The sequence below is a fragment of the Phoxinus phoxinus genome (genome assembly GCF_949152265.1).
Source record: "Phoxinus phoxinus genome assembly, chromosome: 20".
Lineage (NCBI taxonomy): Eukaryota > Metazoa > Chordata > Actinopteri > Cypriniformes > Leuciscidae > Phoxinus > Phoxinus phoxinus.
In genome coordinates, this window is record NC_136895.1 from 32,182,241 (window position 1) to 32,199,740 (window position 17,500).

The 17,500-nt window shown below is 44.3% G+C and overlaps 2 protein-coding genes across 3 annotated transcripts in view; both read right to left on the reverse strand.

Annotated features, from left to right (window-relative positions):
* Positions 1 to 2,899, reverse strand: part of celsr2 (cadherin, EGF LAG seven-pass G-type receptor 2) — a gene marked incomplete at both ends in the record, with an annotated part of 64,725 nt that extends 61,826 nt beyond the window's left edge. The window contains one exon of the mRNA XM_079593889.1: positions 1 to 2,899. This exon is cut by the window's left edge and continues 594 nt beyond it. Within this exon, the coding sequence (XP_079450015.1) occupies positions 1 to 2,899 (2,899 nt within the window).
* A 2,456-nt stretch (positions 2,900 to 5,355) lies between these two features.
* Positions 5,356 to 17,500, reverse strand: part of capzb (capping actin protein of muscle Z-line subunit beta) — a 13,609-nt gene continuing 1,464 nt past the window's right edge. The window contains exons 2-10 of one of the 2 annotated variants that reach the window (XM_079593891.1): positions 12,870 to 12,959; positions 10,046 to 10,167; positions 9,503 to 9,616; positions 9,290 to 9,431; positions 9,085 to 9,201; positions 8,941 to 9,006; positions 8,520 to 8,596; positions 6,579 to 6,673; positions 5,356 to 6,062 (exon numbers count right to left, since the gene is read on the reverse strand). In XM_079593891.1, coding sequence (XP_079450017.1) covers positions 6,580 to 6,673; positions 8,520 to 8,596; positions 8,941 to 9,006; positions 9,085 to 9,201; positions 9,290 to 9,431; positions 9,503 to 9,616; positions 10,046 to 10,167; positions 12,870 to 12,959 — 822 coding nt within the window. In that variant the 3' untranslated portion in view covers positions 5,356 to 6,062; position 6,579. The remainder of the gene's footprint in view (positions 6,063 to 6,578; positions 6,674 to 8,519; positions 8,597 to 8,940; positions 9,007 to 9,084; positions 9,202 to 9,289; positions 9,432 to 9,502; positions 9,617 to 10,045; positions 10,168 to 12,869; positions 12,960 to 17,500) is intronic. The other variant, XM_079593892.1, reaches the window with a different exon arrangement.

Sequence of the window (17,500 nt, forward strand, 5' to 3'; positions counted from 1 at the left end):
CAACCAGCGTTTTGAGGGCCGGAACTCCTTTATCAACCGCAAAGGCTTGGAGGTTATAGACGGGAGTGTTTTCTCGGTCGAGCCGTCGTTGCGTACGGACGGTCCCCGACGTGGACTCAATGATGAAGTCACCGTCGCCATCTTCTCCGCCCTGGAATGTGTAGAAGACTCGCCCGTTGAGGCCTGAGTCGCGGTCAGTCGCGGAGACCTGCAAAACGCTGGAAAACACGGGAATGTCTTCCGTGACGGAGCCCGAGTAACGATCCCGCAGGAACACAGGCGAGTTGTCGTTCACGTCGTTCACAAGGATCTCAAGGTACGTAGTGTCGGATTTCTGCGGGATGCCGTTGTCTCGAGCCGTGATGGCGAGCGTGTACGAGACTTGATCCTCGTAGTCCAGCTCCATCTGTGTGGTTACGGCTCCGCTGTCCGCGTCAATGTGAAACTGAGGGATGCTATCGTCCATGAAGTACGTAATCCGAGCGTTTTCGCCCGTGTCCTCGTCTGTTGCGCTGATCATCACCACTGTTGTGCCGACGCCCCGGTCCTCGTTGATGTTGACGGTGTAATGTGAGCTCTGGAAGACTGGTCTGTGAGTGTTAGCATCCGTGACGTTGACGTAAACCTTCCCTGTGTCGAAGCGCGTGCCGTCTGACGCCGTGACGGTTAGCACGTACTGTCGCTCCAGCTTGTAGTCTAGCGGTAGCGCGAGCGTTATTAAGCCTCCGCCGCTTTGGCTAGTAATGGAGAAACGGTTTCTGGTGTTTCCGCTTGAGATCTGATACGTCACTACGCTGTTGATATCCTGATCAACAGCGGACACGGTTACGACACTTGTCCCTACGGCCGCGTCCTCATTTAAACGCATGTAATACGCCTTCTGTGTGAACTCAGGGTTGTTGTCGTTGACGTCTAGAATAGTTATGCTAATGCTAGCGGAGGAAGACATAGCTGGCATTCCGTGGTCGCGCGCTTCCACTCCGAAGTTATAAAAGTCCACGCTTTCTCTATCCAACTCGGATGCTACGATAATCCAGCCTGTGCTGTTGTTGACGGCGAACGGGAAGTTTGGCGTGGTATCCGTGAGACGGTATTCCAAACGGGAGTTATCGCCAGCATCGCCGTCTATAGCTTGAATGTGAATGACAGAGTATCCGACGGGAACGTTCTCTAGGACCGTAGCCTGGAACGGAGTGCTGACAAATATCGGAGCATTGTCGTTAACGTCAAGCACTTGCACCGTGACGAGGCCGGTGATGTTGGAGAGTGGCGGGCGTCCGCCATCTTGTGCTCGAATGCGAAGCATGTACTCTTTATTGATCTCGTAATCAAGCTGACTCACAAGGTCTAATTTCCCCGTCTGAGCGTCGATGTAGAACTGGCCTCGCGTGTTTCCGCTCATGATGCTAAAATGGACCACGGCATTGTTCCCGCGGTCCTGGTCGGTCGCCGTAACCTGCAGGATTTCCGTGTTGGGCGTCAAGTCTTCTGGAACTTGAACGACGTAGCGTTTCTCGCTAAACTGCGGTGCGTTGTCGTTATCGTCCTCCACGACGATGCACACGGTTGCCGTAGCGCTGCGAGGCCCGGGGTCACGACCTTGATCGTTCGCTTCAACCAGTAGCATGTAGGATTCGACAGTTTCGCGGTCGACTAGACCTCGTGTGCGAATGACACCAGAGCGGGAATCGATCTCAAACACGTCGTTAGTCCCATTGTTTAGCAAATGATAAAGGATGTTTCCGTTGACGGGAGCGTCGCCATCCGTGGCACGTACAGTCAGGACCTCATAACCGATTTCAAGATTTTCTCGCACGCTTTCTTTATAGTCCTCCTGCTCGAAGACGGGGTCGTGATCGTTTGTATCGCTAACCGTTACGGTGAGCGTCGCCATGGCAGTGCGACGTGGCGTTCCGTGATCCACAGCCGTGACTCTAAACACATGCGTGTCCTTCGTTTCTCTATCTAGTATCTCTACGGTGGAAACGACTCCGCTTGCTGGGTCAACGGCGAAAAGATTATTGGAACGACTATCAAACAAGGCCTCTAAGAAGTATTCCAGCCTGCCAGCTTCACCCTCGTCCGGGTCAAATGCTTTTAAAACAACAACAAAAGTCCCGGATGGTTGATTCTCTGAAACGGACACTTGATACATGGGAGGTTGAAACTGAGGGTTATTGTTTACGTTCCTTCTCCTCCTGCTCAGAAGCCCTGAGTTTGAGCGCGCGGCCCTTTTAAGTAAAGTCCTCAGGTGTGTTTGAGTGAACGGACCGCGACCCACGCGCCAGTGCGCATGCGCGACACCCGTACGTGCGCGTCCCACGCAGCGCAGTTGAAACTCTAGCATGGAGTCGCGAGGGAAACACAGCGGAGCCGAAGTAAACAAACGACCCTCGGAGACATAAAGCGCTGAAGTCCCGGTTACGTTACACTGCCTCGGGTTGCCCGGTAACACATCAAGCACACGGAAAACAGCGGCGCCCGCCTCATGGCACTCTGAAGCATCTGTTAAACTTATAATCTCCACGTCTAGTTCTTGTTCGCGTTTGCGTCTAAACGCGCAGTTTTTCCCGTGAACGTGCACATTATACCGGCTGGTTAAAAGGTGTCTAAACGCGGACTCGGTGTGATCCGCACAGTCCATGATCGCGTACACAGTGAACGGGTTCGAGAGAACCGATCTGCAGTTCAGTGCGCCGGAGAAAGTGAGCACTCCCGCGTCCCGGTGAAGGAAACTCTCCGCGAACCGGGGGATGATGAGCTGGTCCAGCGCGCACGAGCCGGGGATCGCGATCGCGGTGCCTGGTCCCGCATCCTCGCTCACGTGCACATCGAAACAATCCACGGGCCACGGGAGTTCAAACCACCCGAAAACAATGAGCAGCAAATCCCACTTCATCGCTCCTCGCTGCTCGTCCACGGAGAATTAATTACATCCAGTTTTCCCCTTCAAAGTTGGCGTGTGGAGTCTCCATGCTGATCCACGCACTGCGGTCACACACACACACTCACACACACACTCACACACCTCCAGTGAATCCGGGGAGGGGGATCATTAACATAAACCTGATTCAGAGCGTCGGGAGAGAGAGAGACAGAGGGAGAGAGAGGGGGCAGTGGGGGCAGATCTTAAGAGGGCAACTGCCCCGAGACACCCTGCCGATGCTATTCAGAATATATCTGCTCGAGAGGAAAATCAAGTCATTTTACTGAGTAAAGAATTATTAGACTCAGATCGTTTTTAATTAAAGTTGTTGAACTATTTAATAAAAGTGCACTCCAAATACACAAAGCTGGCGAGTTCCAGAAAGGCTATAAAGAAGCAAATAATAGTGTATAGATCCCAAGCTAACAGGGAACATTTTGTCAAAGTATGAACAAACGTTATAGTAACGTTAAAAGAACGTCAATAATAGCCTAGTAATACATTTTATTTGCCTCATTAATTAATTCATTCATTCATTGATCACGCTTTTCTTATACCCAAAGCACTAGAGCTAGAACGTTCGTTCAGTTATCTGGTTTTTAATAATGTTCTCAAAACGTTAGCGCTGGAACGTTTGTCTATTTTTTTTTTACTGCTTGTTTCAGAACGTTCTTCATCATAATGATTGCAAAATGATCAAATGGAATGTTAACGTTCGCCAAACCAAGAAAAAAGTTTAAACGTTAAAAATGGACGTGTGAACCGTTCCACTAAACCGCCAAATAATAGGCTAATAATTAGTGCTGGGCAAAGATTAATCGCGATTAATCGCATCCAAAATAAAAGTTTGTGTTTCCATAATATATGTGTGTGTACTGTGGATAATTATTTTGTATATGTAAATACACACACGTGCATGTATATATTTAAGAAAAATCTGTTATTTAATATTTATATATAATATAAATTATATATAAATATATACACAGTATAAATGCAAATATTTCTTAAATATATACAAGCATGTGTGTGTATTTACATATACAAAATAATTATCCACAGTACACTACACACACATATGTGTGTGTAGTGTACTGTGGATAATTATTTTGTATATGTAAATACACACACATGCTTGTATATATATTCCATAATATATATTATGGAAACACAAACTTTTATTTTGGATGCGATTATTAATTAATCTTTGCCCAACACTACTAATAATACAACAACAACAACAAAAACCTGGCGATTGTGTGACTGATGATTTGGTTATTTGTTCTGATTAGCAACATTAACTGCACAAGGAACAAAATATAAAACTAAATAGCTCATCCATTTTAAAATGAAACCGACGGCTAAACAAAACACATTTAAATATTGTTAAAGGAGTCGAAAGCTATTTCACTTCTCCGCGTGTGTGTGACTGGTGCATTAACAGAGCTCATGAGTTGTTTAAATAATATTTTAAGATTATTTTTCCTCCCAGAAATGTTTGATGCTATCTTGGCGCCTCCTGCTGTCCCGAACATGTCAGCGCATGCGCATTCATTCCATTTTACCTCACAGATAGATAGGTAAAATCTATAATCTATCTATCTTGAAATGAGTGTGTTTCTGTGGTACATTAATATTTAAATACCTACCTATGCGTTTAATATTTATATTTACTGCCCAGACTAATTTAAATCAATCAGCGCGTGTCCAGTGAACTGCGTTTGTATTGGACCATCGACAGAGGGCGCTGTTCTACCGGATGATGTAACGGGGAAAGAAAAGTCTGAAGAAAACGAAGCAAATGTACTAGTGCGTGATCTAATGAACCTTTTTTTTTATTGTATATAATTGCTGATTAACTCTGTCGGATATCATATGAGGTAAAATCGTTTGATTAATATTTTACGACACGTATCTCGAAAGTTTTCTCATGTATTTTATAAAATATTCTAATCTGCCCAGCAACGGCTCGGCGAAGATTCGCGCTCCTTTTTTTCCTGAGGATGTCGTGTCGTCCAAAAAAGAAATAACGAGTGATCCAAAGAAAAGAACGAGTAAGAACAAATATGAAAATACGGTCAAAATTTGTATTAAAAAAATAAGACAAGTTTAAACAACTCGCATTTATTGAGAGCTAGATTGACTGAAAAGGTAAGTCTCCCCTCAGCAAACACAGATTTATTCATTTCATTAAGATATGATTAATCACCAGAGAAGATGAGAGATGTGTGTATAATCCGTGATAACGGCCAATTGACTGGATATTATCTGGCCTATTACAAATGAATGCTGATGAGATATCGATTAGCGTGTAATTGACTTTATTATGTGAGAAAGAGACATTGAGTAAATGACTGTCGAGCGCCATGCAACTTGTGTATGTTTACCACAATTTTACAGTAAAAGTTTTAAACAAACAGAACACACAGTTAGTTTTTTACTGTTTTTATTGTAGCTGGAGGCCCTAAAACAACAAACTGTAAGCTTTACAAAAAACGAACAAAAAAAGACCAAAAGAAAAAAATAAACTTGACATAATAATCCACCCTGAAGAAAACAACGACCCGTCTGACGCTCTCAGGTGGACAGACAGAGAGAGAGAGACAGGAGGAATATATTTGCTGCTTTTGTTAATGACACAGAGATTCAACACACACACTCGCACATACACACACTCACACTCATCTGTGTGGATTCAAACTAAACGTTTAATATTAACAGCAAAATCAATATTAATGATAAAGGTCGTAATACATACATGTGCGTATATTTATATATATTTATATATATATCCCGCCTCTCCTGGAAAACTCGTTCTTCTGATGGCGGGAGAAAAGCTCCGCCCCCACGGTGATGTCATCAATCAGACAGAAACAACCAGCACAGTTTTAATACTACATGATTACAGACCAGAGAGAGAGAGACCGGTGCAGTGAACAAAACAAAAAGCCTTTTCTCCTTTTTCATTTGTTTTCCACAGACGGAGAGAGAGAGAGAGTGAGGTGGAGAGACAGAGACAGACACACAGAGAGAGAGAGAGAGAGTCTAGCTCTGCTGTTTGCGTTGGCTAAGCGCTATCATCAGGTCGTTCTTCAGAGCATCCTGCTTCGATTTATCCGCCAGCGTCTGGACGCTCCTGAGAAGCACACACACACACACACACGTAAGAGAGGAAAACACACACACATTTATACATCTTTTCCATCGCAAACTAGATCAACTGCAGTTTAACAGGCTTCTCACTAGCGCTGGGGATCAGTGAGTTTCTGATTCCAATAAGGTTACAAAACACAAACGTAGATATTCACATTTAGTGTTATTGCTGAACATGTAACTGTGTGTGAATATCATGAGTTACATCACCAGGCTGAAGAACACTCACACACGGAGCGCTGGCCTGTGGTTTAAACACACCATAGAAGAACAACTAGCAGAGCTAATATAACACGGAGTCTCTCGCGCTCGAATGGTTTAAAGTCGTATTGAAATGCACACAGAGGAATCAAAATTTTAGTTTTATAACAAGTATTCGATTCCCAACCCTACTTCTCACACATTAATGTTGGTGAGTTGTACCCAGAATGCACCTGCATGCAGTTAGTGTGTTTAAGGAGGTCGTGCAGGTACACACACACACACACACGCCTCTGACCCTAGTCAATGTAGATCTGACGCTGGGTCAGAACCTGAGAGAGCTCCCGCTGCAACTGACGGTACTTTTGATTATCAGGAAGAGACTCGATAGATCTGGAGCCCATTGACACAATGAGAGAGAGAGAGAGAGAGACGGGTGAAGAGACAGACAGAGGAATGAAAAACATTCGAGAAATATGAGGAAACCTCAGCAGGTGAGTCTGTGGGGCGTGCGGGGGGGCGAGTCTGTGGGGCGTGCGAGTCTGTGGGGCGTGCGGGGGGGCGAGTCTGTGGGGCGTGCGGGGGGGCGAGTCTGTGTGTCGCGCTGGGGAGGCGAGTCTGTGTGTCGCGCTGGGGAGGCGAGTCTGTATCGCGGGGGTAGGTGAGTCTGTGGGGCGTGCGGGGGGGGGTGAGTCTGTGTCGCGCTGGGGAGGCGAGTCTGTGGGGCAAGTCTGTATCGCAGGGGGGAGGCGAGTCTGTATCGCGGGGGGGGTGGGGGGTGAGTGTGGGGCGGCGGGGGGGGGGTGAGTCTGTGTCGCGCTGGGGAGGCGAGTCTGTGGGGCAAGGGGGGGCGAGTCTGTATCGCAGGGGGGAGGCGAGTCTGTATCGCAGGGGGGAGGCGAGTCTGTGGGGCAAGGGGGGCGAGTCTGTATCGCAGGGGGGAGGCGAGTCTGTATCGCAGGGGGGAGGCGAGTCTGTGGGGCAAGGGGGGCGAGTCTGTATCGCAGGGGGGAGGCGAGTCTGTATCGCAGGGGGGAGGCGAGTCTGTGGTGCGGGGGGCGAGTCTGTATCGCAGGGGGGAGGCGAGTCTGTATCGCAGGGGGGAGGCGAGTCTGTATCGCAGGGGGGAGGCGAGTCTGTATCGCAGGGGGGAGGCGAGTCTGTATCGCAGGGGGGAGGCGAGTCTGTGGTGCGGGGGGCGAGTCTGTATCGCAGGGGGGAGGCGAGTCTGTATCGCAGGGGGGAGGCGAGTCTGTGGTGCGGGGGGCGAGTCTGTATCGCAGGGGGGAGGCGAGTCTGTATCGCAGGGGGGAGGCGAGTCTGTATCGCAGGGGGGAGGTGAGTCTATCACAGGGGGGAGGCGAGTCTGTGGGGCAAGGGGGGCGAGTCTGTATCGCAGGGGGGAGGCGAGTCTGTGGTGCGGGGGGCGAGTCTGTATCGCAGGGGGGAGGCGAGTCTGTGGTGCGGGGGGCGAGTCTGTATCGCAGGGGGGAGGCGAGTCTGTGGTGCGGGGGGCGAGTCTGTATCGCAGGGGGGAGGCGAGTCTGTATCGCAGGGGGGAGGCGAGTCTGTGGTGCGGGGGGCGAGTCTGTATCGCAGGGGGGAGGCGAGTCTGTGTTGCGGGAGGCGAGTCTGTATCGCAGGGGGGAGGCGAGTCTGTATCGCAGGGGGGAGGCGAGTCTGTGGTGCGGGGGGCGAGTCTGTATCGCAGGGGGGAGGCGAGTCTGTGTTGCGGGAGGCGAGTCTGTATCGCAGGGGGGAGGCGAGTCTGTGGTGCGGGAGGCGAGTCTGTATCGCAGGGGGGAGGCGAGTCTGTATCGCAGGGGGGAGGCGAGTCTGTGTTGCGGGAGGCGAGTCTGTATCGCAGGGGGGAGGCGAGTCTGTGGTGCGGGAGGCGAGTCTGTATCGCAGGGGGGAGGCGAGTCTGTATCGCAGGGGGGAGGCGAGTCTGTATTGCAGGGGGGAGGCGAGTCTGTGGTGTGGGGGGCGAGTCTGTATCGCAGGGGGGAGGCGAGTCTGTGGTGCGGGGGGCGAGTCTGTATCGCAGGGGGGAGGCGAGTCTGTGGTGCGGGGGGGGCGAGTCTGTGTCGCAGGGGGGAGGCGAGTCTGTGGTGCGGGGGGGAGGCGAGTCTGTGTCGCACTGGGGGCAAGTGTGTCGCAGGGGGCGAGTCTGTGTCGCACTGGGGGTGGGGGGTAGTCGGTGTCGCACGGGGGGCGAGTCTGTGTTTCGCGATCGTACCTCAGGCCGTTCACGATGTCCTTGGTCTTGCCGAAGTAAATTTCATTGAGAGTGGAACGGATCTTGTTCTCCATGTCCTAAAAGAGACAAACACACACACACACAGTTTAAGGATGTATGACGACATTTGGAACCTAAACTAGAACTGAAGCATGCGTGTAAGTGTAACTAAAAATGATGTCTAAACACCCATCTCTCCAAGTATTCTCTCATGAGTGAACAGAGTGAGTGAGTGAGACTGTGTGTGTGAGTGAGTGTGAGTGAGTGAGTGTGTGTGAGTGAGTGTGAGTGTGTGAGAGAGTGTGAGTGTGTGTGAGTGAGTGAGTGAGTGAGTGAGTGAGTGAGTGAGTGAGTGTGTGTGTGTGTGAGTGAGTGAGTGTGTGTGAGTGAGTGAGTTAGTGTGTGTGAGAGAGAGAATCACCTCCACAAGGCGTCCGATGTTGGCGATGTGAGGGGAAGATTCACCGACAGTCTCATCTTTCTCCATCTGAGAGACACACACAGGTCAGCAGCAGTAACTGGACACACAGCTATAAGTGTGTGTGTGTGTGTGTGTGTGTGTTACCTGTCGAGTGAGGCTGCCGCCCAGGTTCATGGTTCCAGAGCCGGTTTTGGTGGTCTGAAGCCACAGCATGACGGTGGACGTGAGTTTATAATGAGCCGTGCGGCCGCTGGACTTCTCCTGAAACACACACACACACATACATTCACACACTTCCTGTTTCGCTGCCATTCCAAATGTCATCACTTCCTGGATGTGTGTGTCTCACCTGCACCTCCACCACATGGATGGAGTCCCAGCATCCCTTGATCTTCTTGGAGCCGTCGCCGGCCTTCTTGATGAGGATGACTCCAGCGAACCCGTGATCCAGATCCCACAGGTAGACGGAGGAGACCCCGCCCTCGAAGTACCTGTGGGCGGAGCAGAGTGCGTCAGCCAATGGCAGCGCGGCGGGTGCTGATGGGGAGAGGCTTGTACTCACAGGTCTCGGTACTGGTCGAAGGCGTTGTTGGCCTCCACCTCCAGCTTCCTGAGCCGCGCGGAGGGCATCGCTCCATCGTCGATGGGGGGCTCGTACTTATTACTCCAGGGGGATCTGGCACATGCAAACACACACACACGTGACATCAGAGCGCGTAAACACACACGTGACATCAGAGCGCGTAAACACACACGTGACATCAGAGCGCGTAAACACACACGTGACATCAGAGCGCGTAAACACACACGTGACATCAGAGCGCGTAAACACACACGTGACATCAGAGCGCATAAACACACACGTGACATCAGAGCGCGTAAACACACACGTGACATCAGAGCGCGTAAACACACACGTGACATCAGAGCGCGTAAACACACACGTGACATCAGAGCGCGTAAACACACACGTGACATCAGAGTGTTTGTGACTCTAGGATAGGACTCTACTAAATATTTCATAATTTCAGAAATGTTGTGCGTTTTAATTTTTCTGTATTCGTATTTTGTCATGTATGTGAACATGGATTGGTTGACCTCCGACCTGTAGGAGTCGCCGTCGCGGTTGTAGTCGCACAGCAGATAGTCTTTGCCCACGACTTTATCGCGCGCGATCTTCAGCGGCTGATCCACAGACGACAGCAGATCTTCACACAGGCTGGGCACCTACACACACACACACACACACACAGAACAAATGATTCACCCTGCCGGAGAGGAAGTGGATTCCTGTCACACACTCATTACTGAACCATCAAGCGTCACACACACACACACACACACAGCGGTTCGCTCCAGCTGCGTGACTGACACCAGCGCTAATAACGGCTAACAACAGCCGAACGAAAACACACTTCAGACGAACACTCTGCTTTCACTCACAGAAGCATTTAACATTCTCCACAATGCTCTTTACCGTATAATGAAAACAGACTGTGCTCAAAACATGATCAGAAACACAATATCAACAGTCGTGCGCTAAACTGAAAAAATAGTTATCAAAGCTGTTAACTAAAAGATTACAGTAGTCCGTTTCGTCTTTCTACTTCAACACTTTTTTGAGATTTCCGAGTGAAGCTTAATTCACTGCTAGGTCAGACTCTTCTGAAGTCACATGACTCATTGGAAATAGCCACATTAACGTTTAGTGAATGATATTCAAGGACCATCAGCAGAGGAACGTTTTGTTATAAAAAAAAAACTATTTCGATTTTTCGTTAAATTAAGATGAAATGAGTGATATGAGATCTAATATGACACAAAAAAATACAATTAACAAGTTTTTCATCTAAAACATTTTGTATTTTATATTTATTTCAATTGACGAATATATATAGCCTATATAAACAATTTTTTATAAATAAAATAGGTTTAAGTTTAACTATAACCTAAATACATTTAAATAAATTTAAACTCAATTTGAATGAAATTTTCAATTCACTCAAAAAACAAATCAAATAAAAATTACAAAAGCACATAGAATTACTAAAACTAAAAAAATACATAGATTTATATACACACTAAAACTAAATACAAATTAAAGTTAATAGAAATATAAAAAAATAATGAGCACATAGAATTACTAAAATGGGGGGGAATTATATATATACACACACACATATATATATATATTCACTTATATTTCAGTTTTATTTTATACATATATACATATATGCACACACACACTAAAACTAATATAAATTAAAGTTAAATAGAAATATATAAAAAGCAAATCTAATAAAAGCGCATAACAAAATTGTTAACCCTGAAATAAATATAAAAATAAGACTAAACAGAAATATAAAAAATATATTAAAAGACATAAATACAACAGACATAAATAAAAGATCAGTATGAGCGTATATAAATCATACTAAATTAACTGCACGAGTGAATGTTCTTCACAGCATCATAAGACTCCAGAAGAGCTACAACTACACTGAACAAAATTATACACGCAACACTTCTGTTTTTGCCCCCATTTTCCATGAGCTGAACTCAAAGATCTAAGACTGTTTCTATGTACACTAAACGCCTATTTCTCTCAGATATTGTTCACAAATCTGTGTAAATCTGTGTTAGTGAGCTGAGATGATCCTCCACCTCACAGGTGTGCATATCGAGATGCGGATTACACAGCAGGATTATTGCACAGGTGTGCCTTAGGCTGTCCACAATAAAAGACCACTGTAAAATGTGCAGTTTTACTGTATTGGGGAGTCCGAAAACCAGTCAGTATCTGGTGTGACCACCATTTGCCTCACGCAGTGCAACACATCTCCTCCGCACAGAGCTGATCAGGTGTTGATCGTGGCCTGTGGAGGGTCGGTCCACTCCTCTTCAGTGGCTGTGCGAAGCTGCTGGATATTGGCAGGACGACGCTGTCGTATACACCGATCCAGAGCGTCCCACACATGCTCAACGGGTCACATGTCCGGTGAGGGTTAGGCTAACCCTATCTCTGTGCATTCAAAATGCCATCAATAAAACACACCTGTGTTCGTCGTCCATAACATACGCCTGCCCACACCATAACCCCCACGCCACACACGCTGTCCGCCATCTGCCCTACAGACCGGATTCACTCGTGAAGAGAACACCTCTCCACAGCGCCGGACGCCAGCGAATGTGAGCATGTGCCACTCAAGTCGGTTACGGCGACGAACTGCAGTCAGACCGAGACCCGATGAGGACGACGAGCATCAGATGAGCTTCCCTGAGACGGGTTCTGGCAGTGTGTGCAGAGATCCTCTGGTTCTGCAAACCGACTGTATCAGCCGCTGTCCGGTGGCGGGTCTCAGACGGTCCTGGAGGAGAAGACGCTGGATGTGGAGGTGCTGGGCTGGTGTGGGCACACGTGGTCTGCGGTCGTGAGGCCAGTTGGAGACGGCTTATGGTAGAGAAAGGAGCATTCAAGTCACGGGCAACAGCTCTGGTGGACACTCCTGCAGTCAGCACGCCGACCGCACGCTCCCTCAGAACTCACGACATCTGTGGCGTTGTGCTGTGTAATGAAACTGCACAGTGGCCTTTTATTGAGGACAGCCTAAGGCACACCTGTGCAATAATCCTGCTAAGTAATCAGCATCTTGATATGCACACCTGTGAGGTGGAGGATTCTCTCGGCTCACTAACACACATTTACACAGATTTGTGAACAATATTTGAGAGAAATAGGCGTTTTGTGTACACAGAAAAAGAGTTCAGCTCATGAAAAATGAGGGCAAAAACTAAAGTGTTGTGTTTATAATTTTGTGCAGTGTATAATGTTTGAGTAGTGATGTATAGTGAGGTCTCGGAGCTTGTTAAGCCCCACAGAGGTCTGAGGAGCGAGGGAATGAGGGAATGAGGGAGAGACACACACTGACCAGGTCGATGAGGTCGCTGAGGTTCTTCTCGATCTGTTGCGGAGGCAGACGCCTCATCAGGTCCAGCGCACAGTCCAACTGCTGCTCGTTCTGGGAACACACCAGCAACACATCAGTTAGCCTGCAGTGCTTCAGAGCAGCCGTACAGGGATCACAGATAAATCATCAGTCAAGCGAAGGAAGAAATCATGACTTATTCAGACAGGACGCATTAACCTGATCAAAAGTGAGTTTTGTGATGTTACAAAAGTTTCTATTTCAAAGTTCTTTTGAACTTTCTATTCTACGAGTCCTGAAAATTTTAATATATGATCGTTTCCACAAATATATGAACTGTTTTCAACACTGATAATAATCATAAATGTGTCTTGATCATCAGATCATCATATTACACTGATTTCTGGAGGATCATGTGACACTGAAGACTGGAGTAATGATGATAAATTCAGCTTTGATCACAGGAATAAATTACACTTTACTGTATATTCACATAGAGAACTGATGATCTACATTATAATAATATTCCACTGTTTTTACAGTGTTTTTGATCATATAAATGCAGCTTTGGTGAGCAGAAGAGACGATATTTGAACAACACCAAACCATTAAAATGGCAATGCACATAATACAATGACACATTTCTTTATTAAATGCCATATCAGCAGCAAAAGCTATTTCAGTGTAGAAATTAATCATCATACAACTTCCATAAAGTTATATTTAATACTATATATATATAATAAAAACAGATGGATATGATATTTATGATGGATAGATGCACTTGTATGATGGATAGATGCACTTTTATGATGGATAGATGCACTTGTATGATGGATAGATGCACTTTTATGATGGATAGATGCACTTGTATGATGGATAGATGCACTTTTATGATGGATAGATGCACTTTTATGAGATTCAATTTGTTGGTTGCACTTCCATTATCAAGCTTGGAAGAGCCAGGGCATTTTTTTATATAACTCAGATTGTATTCGTCTGACAGAAGAATGTCATATACACTAGGATTTGATTTGAAAGTGAACTATCCCTAACGGGTTAACTAGTCCAGTATTATTTCTGGCTTTGAATCTGAGAGTAAGTGATTGGTACCTCATCCAAACACCTCCTGCTCCTGACACCCCGTTTACACTCGTGTGTGTGTGTGTGTGTGTGTGTGTGTGTGAGAGGGGTCAAAGGGCACGCAGGGATCCAAACCACCTGCTCCGGGCCTAAATGTGGTTCGCTGAGAGCAGAACATCTAAACATGAACTCTCTCACTGCTGACGTTATAAACATCTGTCTCCAGCTTTAGACTGAACTTTCCTTCAACCAGACGCGTCTGAAGAGAAGCTGCTCTCTCTCACTGCTACATTTATATATATATCCAATCTCAAACATTTCATCTGTCAAAATACTGCGACTCTAAAACCCTCAAACCAAACAAACACTGAAACTACAGGGAGTTTCAACTGACGGACAATTAAACACTGATAAATGTTGACGTGAAATAAACACTTTCACAGCATCATCAGTAGAGTTTACAAATGACCACAAATATCACCTAAAAACCCCAACAAACCAAAACATAAATATTAAACCTTTAAATATTGACCACCCAAAGCCTCTAAACAAACCTCGAAATTAAACCCATAAAATATTAAACTCCCAAATCCCAGAGGACAGTAAAACCAACAAATATTACCGATACCGATAACTCTCCACATTTGAAAGCCGATAACCGATAACTCTTCATATTTGAAAGCCGATAACCGATAACTCTCCACATTTGAAAGCCGATAACCGATAACTCTTTATATTTGAAAGCAGATAACCGATAACTCTTCATATTTGAAAGCAGATAACCGATAACTCTTTATATTTGAAAGCAGATAACCGATAACTCTTCATATTTGAAAGCAGATAACCGATAACTCTTCATATTTGAAAGCAGATAACCGATAACTCTTCATATTTGAAAGCAGATAACCGATAACTCTTCATATTTGAAAGCAGATAACCGATAACTCTTCATATTTGAAAGCCGATAACCGATAACTCTTCATATTTGAAAGCCGATAACCGATAACTCTTTATATTTGAAAGCAGATAACCGATAACTCTTCATATTTGAAAGCAGATAACCGATAACTCTTCATATTTGAAAGCAGATAACCGATAACTCTTCATATTTGAAAGCCGATAACCGATAACTCTTCATATTTGAAAGCCGATAACCGATAACTCTTTATATTTGAAAGCAGATAACCGATAACTCTTTATATTTGAAAGCCGATAACAGATAACTCTTCATATTTGAAAGCCGATAACCGATAACTCTTTATATTTGAAAGCCGATAACAGATAACTCTTTATATTTGAAAGCCGATAACCGATAACTCTTCATATTTGAAAGTCGATAACAGATAGCTCTTTATATTTGAAAGCCGATAACAGATAACTCTTAATATTTGAAAGCCGATAACCGATAACTCTTTATATTTGAAAGCAGATAACCGATAACTCTTTATATTTGAAAGCAGATAACCGATAACTCTTCATATTTGAAAGCAGATAACAGATAACTCTTTATATTTGAAAGCCGAGAACAGATAACTCTTTATATTTGAAAGCCGATAACAGATAACTCTTTATATTTGAAAGCAGATAACCGATAACTCTTTATATTTGAAAGCAGATAACCGATAACTCTTCATATTTGAAAGCAGATAACCAATAACTCTTTATATTTGAAAGCAGATAACCGATAACTCTTCATATTTGAAAGCAGATAACAGATAACTCTTTATATTTGAAAGCAGATAACCGATAACTCTTTATATTTGAAAGCAGATAACCGATAACTCTTCATATTTGAAAGCAGATAACCAATAACTCTTTATATTTGAAAGCAGATAACCGATAACTCTTCATATTTGAAAGCAGATAACAGATAACTCTTTATATTTGAAAGCCGATAACCGATAACTCTTTATATTTGAAAGCAGATAACCGATAACTCTTCATATTTGAAAGCAGATAACCGATAACTCTTTATATTTGAAAGCAGATAACCGATAACTCTTCATATTTGAAAGCAGATAACCGATAACTCTTCATATTTGAAAGCAGATAACCGATAACTCTTCATATTTGAAAGCAGATAACCGATAACTCTTCATATTTGAAAGCAGATAACCGATAACTCTTCATATTTGAAAGCCGATAACCGATAACTCTTCATATTTGAAAGCCGATAACCGATAACTCTTTATATTTGAAAGCAGATAACCGATAACTCTTCATATTTGAAAGCAGATAACCGATAACTCTTCATATTTGAAAGCAGATAACCGATAACTCTTCATATTTGAAAGCCGATAACCGATAACTCTTCATATTTGAAAGCCGATAACCGATAACTCTTTATATTTGAAAGCAGATAACCGATAACTCTTTATATTTGAAAGCAGATAACCGATAACTCTTTATATTTGAAAGCAGATAACCGATAACTCTTCATATTTGAAAGCAGATAACAGATAACTCTTTATATTTGAAAGCCGAGAACAGATAACTCTTTATATTTGAAAGCCGATAACAGATAACTCTTTATATTTGAAAGCAGATAACCGATAACTCTTTATATTTGAAAGCAGATAACCGATAACTCTTCATATTTGAAAGCAGATAACCAATAACTCTTTATATTTGAAAGCAGATAACCGATAACTCTTCATATTTGAAAGCAGATAACCGATAACTCTTCATATTTGAAAGCAGATAACAGATAACTCTTTATATTTGAAAGCCGAGAACAGATAACTCTTTATATTTGAAAGCCGATAACAGATAACTCTTTATATTTGAAAGCCGATAACAGATAACTCTTTATATTTGAAAGCCGATAACAGATAACTCTTTATATTTGAAAGCCGATAACCGATAACTCTTTATATTTGAAAGCCGATAACCGATAACTCTTTATATTTGAAAGCCGGTAACGATAACTCTTCATATTTGAAAGCCGGTAACGATAACTCTTCATATTTGAAAGTCGATAACCGATAACTCTTTATATTTGAAAGCCGATAACCGGTAACTCTTTATATTTGAAAGCAGATAACCGATAATACTTTATATTTGAAAGCCGATAACCGATAACTCTTTATATTTGAAAGCCGATAACCGATAACTCTTCATATTTGAAAGCAGATAACCGATAATACTTTATATTTGAAAGCCGATAACCGATAACTCTTCATATTTGAAAGCAGATAACCGATAACTCTTTATATTTGAAAGCAGATAACCGATAACTCTTTATATTTGAAAGCCGATAACCGATAACTCTTTATATTTGAAAGCCGATAACCGATATATTGGCCGATAAATCTAAATCCAAATTTGTATATAATTTTTGAGAGCCTGATACAAAAAACAAAAGTCTCATCATTAAGATCCAAACACACAATTGTAATGTTCTGATTATGATGTTATGTAGCCGATATGACACATGTTGCACTTTACTGTATTTTAATCATATTTCAAGCAATTCAGAACCATCATGTTGAACAGTGCGCATCTGAAGAGTCTCAGCTGAAGGAAATAATACATTAAATATCGGCCAAATA